The 5506-nt window shown below is 42.4% G+C and overlaps 1 protein-coding gene across 1 annotated transcript; it reads right to left on the reverse strand.

Moving 5' to 3' along the window:
• Positions 1–3025: 3025 nt before the first annotated feature.
• On the reverse strand, positions 3026–5500 carry LOC116377809 (serine/threonine-protein kinase TAO2-like). The gene is made up of 2 exons (XM_031839544.1): positions 4723–5500; positions 3026–4410 (listed from the first exon to the last, which is right to left on the reverse strand). The coding sequence occupies exons 1-2, from the start codon at positions 4858–4860 to the stop codon at positions 3406–3408; spliced, it is 1143 nt and encodes a 380-aa protein (XP_031695404.1). The 5' UTR covers positions 4861–5500; the 3' UTR covers positions 3026–3405.
• Between the last annotated feature and the right edge of the window lie 6 nt (positions 5501–5506).

Genomic DNA, 5506 nt, shown 5'->3' on the forward strand with positions numbered 1-5506 from the left:
TTTATAAACAAAAATAAAATGTTTGTTAATAAAACCCAACATGAAAACAAACAAACTTCTGTTTTTCTTCATTTATTTCTCCAAAATTATTCTGTTACGTTTCTGTACAACTCGTCTCTCAAACAGTTTGAACCTGAACGTCTTAAACTCGACCTCCTGCTGTAAAAACGGTTTTAAATCCATCCATCCACATTTATACACTCATCTTCATCATCTTCATCCTTCCTGTCAGTTCATCCTCCTGCTGGCCTCAAACAAACAAACAGTCGGAGGGTGCCCCTGTTTTTGGAGGAAACATTTTGGACCGACATGAAAAACAAAGTAAAGGAACTCTTCATCACAGCAATGCATTTTGGGAAATTTGCTCGTTTTTTTGTCCATATGCTAATTTTTCTACCAGTTTGTTTGTTTCTCTTCTGGATCACATTTGCTTCTACAGCTTTCAGATGTCAAACTGTCCCTGAACGCACCACAGAGTTCAGGTTTAAGTTAAATAAATGAGCTGAAATAATTCGTTCATAAATAACTTAAATCAACCGACAGATTAATCATCAATTCATTAATTTTCTCTGTTTTATGTGACAAACTGAAAATCTGCTGCTCGGACAAAACGAGACATTTAAGGAATATTTTATGAAACAATAAATTAATCATAAAAACTAAAACAGATCAATAATCAGGCGGCGTAGTGGCGTATTATTGATTAACCTGCAGATCTTATCTTTAATTTATCGATTGTTTACTTCTTAAAATGTGAAAATACATTCTGTTAAAGTTAAAGATGTGAAACAGAGAAGATTGTTTAAGTTTAAACATTTGAGAAGCTGGAAGCTATATTTGAGATAAATCAATAATGAAAAATCTTCTGTTTCATGAAACTAATAGTTTCAGCTCTTATATATGAGAAACTAATCTGCACATTAATAAACATAAACATCATCTGCTGCGTTAATCTGACAAAGAAGAAGAACATTTCCCAAAACGTTCCCTAAAAGTTGAGGACGAGAGAACACAGAAATCCTGATGTCAGTGAACTGCTCACAGCTTTAAATGGCAAAACGACTCCGGAATGATCGGCTCTCAAACTCTTTACAGAATAAAATGTTTAACATAAAAGTAATAAAACTACAGTTGGCAAAATGAAATCTCACAAACGTCCCTCGAGGGATTTAACGTCCAGCACGACATTTAAAAAACATTTTCCAGCTTCTTCTCGTATTTCTGTCTCAAAACATCATCGAGACGAGAAACAAAGTGAAGACTTTAGTTTTGTTATAAATCATAAAGATCCACAAAGTGTTCAGCATCACATGCATCAATGAGGACATGACTTTATATATATATATATATATATATATATATATATATATATATATAAGAACATGACTTTATATAATATAAATCAACACATCATTCATCAGTGAAACCTGAACTCATCATCATGAAATGTTATTTTCAATATTTATATTTCATGTTTCTTTTAATAATAAAATAAAACATTAAAGTAAAATGGAATTTAAGCCAAATCTAAAAATAAAAATGTTTGAAGAGTAAAATATAGATTTTTGTAAACATGAAATATTTATAATAATAAGCTGAGTTTTAATAATTTTCTTCACATTTTTATATTTTACATTCCTAGAACTATTTTTATCATAAAGTCAAATAATTAAATAATTATAGGAACAATATGCAAATAAATAAATGAATGCATTAAATAAATGATTAAAACTTAACTTATAACTATGGAATGTTATTTCATCGTTCAGGAAATATAAATACGTTTTAATTTTAAAAGCCTTTTTTTGTCACTTTTCATTTTCGTCATTATTATGAAATAAAATATTGTGAATTAAAAAAAAGGGGGATTAAATACGACTTGTCACTCAGAAAAATGACAAAATTAAATACATTTAAAAAAAGAGTAAAATGTTTATAATGAAATAAAAATCTTATCGTCAAAATGAGCAGATTTCTGTTAATTGTTTCCACAAATCGTTGGTTGATTTATAGATTTCACAGAACTTAAATCTATTTAAATGATGTCACAGTGAACACTTTGCGGCTCCATATTTCACAGTTTGTGTTTATTCTTCACACGACTGAAGAAATAAAAACACGGCACCAAACTTTGTGAGAGAATCTGGAAAACGTTATTGTTAATATTCAGCTGTGTCGACGCTCCACATTCTAATACTGGCTCAAACAAACAAACAAAGTGGATGGCAGTCCAGAAGTGTAGCCCTCCAGAGGAATGCTGGGAAACGTAGTCCTCCTCAGAAAGTCTGTTATAGCTCTATCACAGTAACTCTTACCTCCACCTAGTGGTCAACAATGGCAATTACATCTTTAAAAAATGGGCGTAGACATAAATATTCCAGCTGCAGTAGAGGAACTAATGACGACGTCGTCTCCGAGTCTAGAATCCTTCTTGGTGTCGTTGTCTGACTCCGGTCGTGCTCCACGTACACAGACACGCACACGTCAGAGGGAACAATCGTCAGGTTTCTCATATTTATATAAATAGATAGTGTTCATGGTATTCATACAAATGTCTGTACACAAACGTCCATGCAGCCGAACCCGTCTGTAAACGCAACACCATCTTCATCATCATCTTCTCATCTCTTTATCTGATGATCATCTTCTCATCTACACATGAAGACTGTGAGGAAGGGAAACTACGGAGGTGGGGAGCCGCCAGCACGCGCACACACGGCTCGCTGTAAAACTCTCCGGCGTCCTTTAAAGGAACAGTCCGACATTTTGAGACGTTTTCTTATTTGCAGTTTTAAGTCGAGTCAGACGAGGTCACCGGAATAAAACCTGTAACGATCAGCTTATTTTAAACTTAGCGTTTTTAATCTCAGCGTCGACGAAGAGCTCGTCCTCTTCATCCTCTCACTAAAGCAGCACAACGAGCTCAGCTGTGGATAAAATGTCGGACTGTCCCTTTAAGAAGACCTTAAAGGGGCGGAGTCACTCGGGTAAAACGAGGTGGCAGTGTGTTTCTTCAGTTTACAGAATCTTATTTATCACTACAAAAGAAAAACGTATGAAACAGTTACAGATCGAAAAATCAAAGACAAACAACCGTTATTTACATAGTTTACAGTGGTCTTTGAAAGCACCCTCAGAACTGTGCAGCAGGTTCTCTTTTATCTTTACTGGTTCTGTTTTGGTCACTGTTCCTGTGCAGCTTCTTTCTAACAGTGATCTTAATACTTGGGGTTTTATCTGTCCTAACTTATATTCTTTTTACTTTTGAGCATCAGGAACAATTTAAAGAAAGAAGACATTTAAATCTACATTTAAAATGTGTTTTTACATTTTTTTTAACTTTTGCTCTTAAAACAAACTGACGGCTTGAATTCTCTCTGACGTCAGATCTCAGGAGGCGGAGTTTCAGGAGTAAGAGAGGTGCGACCCGTTGGAGATGTGGGAGGTGACCGACGTGCTCCGGCTCAGCCCTCCGTCGCTCCCCCCGCCTCCCCCCGGCCCTCCGGAGGCCGTCCTCCTCAGAGGCTGGGGGCTGTTCCTGAGGGCCATGAGGCCGGGGCCCCTGATGCTTAGGCCGCCGCCGTAGCCTCCCTGAGACGACGAAGAGGAGGAGGCGGAGGAGGGTGGGGAGGCGGAGATGGAGATCGGGGGAGGCGGCGGCGGGGGAGGCAGGAGAGCCAAGGACTGGGAGGAGGCATGTGTGGCGAGGTGGTGGTGATGGTGGTGCAGCTGGGAGTGGTGGGGGTAGTGGCCGCCGCCGCCGCCACCTCCTCCTCCTCCTCCTCCACCACCTCCTCCTCCTCCCACCCACTCCCTGGAGCGGTCGCGCTCCCGGCCGTCGTGGCTCTCGCGGTACAGCTGCGGCGTGCTCTGGTGGTGCTGGTAGTGCTGTGGGAGGTAGTGCTGCTGCTGCTGCTGCTGCTGCTGCTGCTGCTGCTGCTGGTGGTGGTGGTGGTGATGGTGGGAGGAGGAAGAGGAGGAGTGGGAGGAAGAGGAGGACGGGTGGCCCCTGATGCTGCTCTTGTGCATCTCGCTGTCCCGGCCGAGGCCGTGGGAGGAGGTGATGGACTCTGCGCGGATGAAGCTGCCGCCTCCTCCTCCTCCTCCTCCTCCTCCGTGGTTCTGGCTGCGCCACGACGGCGTGGTCACTGAGTTCTGCACGCTGTGGCTCCAGTGGCTGCCGGAGCGAGGCACCGGCCTGGAGGGCCAGCCACCGGAGCCCGAGGACGGGCTGGGCGTCGGGTAGCCCTGGTTGAAGGCCTCGGCCGGGATGCCGCTCAGCGCCATGTTACTGAAGCCCAGACGCATGCTCTCCGAGTCGAAGGCCTCGATCTCGTGGGCCTGGCGCTCCAGGAGGGTCCGGATCCGCTCCGAGCGCTCGTTCTGCAGGGACAGCATCTCCTCCTCGATCTGACGACACACGTTTACCCCGTTAGGGACGCAGTCAACAACAACAAACATCTACAGAAGCATCAGTCTGGTATGGAAGCCCATTGACTTTCTATCTCATAATTACCGTGGGGACATGGGCTTCGATAGTCTGATGATCTGATAATAAACTGAAGAACTTTTGGGTTTGTTTTTTGTCATTTCTCCACTATTTTCCAACCTTTTATAGTTAAAATAATCAGCAGATTATTCGATGACGACAGTAATGAGTCACAGCTGGAGAAGCATCGATCGGACACATTTAATGGATAGAATGTGAAACCCGTTTCCTACCCGTTGCTCCAGCAGCGCCCGGCGGATGGACACCCTCTGCTCCAGGTCCTTCACCTCCCTCTCGTGCTGGGTGTCGGTGTGGATCTTGATCTTGCTCTGATAGGCGTTCAGCAGCTCCAGCTCCTGCTGCAGCTGCATCCTCAGGACCTGGTACTCAGCCTCCTGGTTCTCATCCAGACGCAGCTGTAGGGGGGGGGGGACCAAGAAGAAGAAGAGCGTCAGAATGATGAGGATGATGACGACGACAGGAAAATTATGTTCATGTACGTTTCTTAATCAGATTTTCTTTTCTTCTTCTTCAACAAACAGAAAGATTATTTATCTATTGTGTTATTTTAAATGTTTCCGTTTGTGTTTCCCGTCACTTCACTGACCCGTTCACACAAACGTTGATTGTGTGTTCTGTCACTTTAAATAAACAACGGTTCATATGAAAACTTATTCAAATCAGTAATTTTTCGTGCGTCCAGCAACACGTTTCAGTTACGTATATCGCTACGTTAGGCGTGTTACGCATGTTACTACGTTACGCATGTTACTACGTTAGGCGTGTTACGCATGTTAGGCATGTTACTACGTTACGCATGTTACTACGTTAGGCGTGTTACGCATGTTACTACGTTACGCATGTTACTACGTTAGGCGTGTTACGCATGTTAGGCATGTTACTACGTTAGGCGTGTTACTACGTTAGGCGTGTTACGCATGGTACTACGTTAGGCATGTTACTATGTTAGGCATGTTACTACGTTAGGCATGTTACTACGTTAGGCGTGTTACGCAT

This window comes from Anarrhichthys ocellatus, unplaced genomic scaffold (assembly GCF_004355925.1).
Source record: "Anarrhichthys ocellatus isolate YVR2014 unplaced genomic scaffold, GSC_Weel_1.0 scaffold1704, whole genome shotgun sequence".
In the NCBI taxonomy this organism is placed as follows: Eukaryota; Metazoa; Chordata; class Actinopteri; order Perciformes; family Anarhichadidae; genus Anarrhichthys; species Anarrhichthys ocellatus.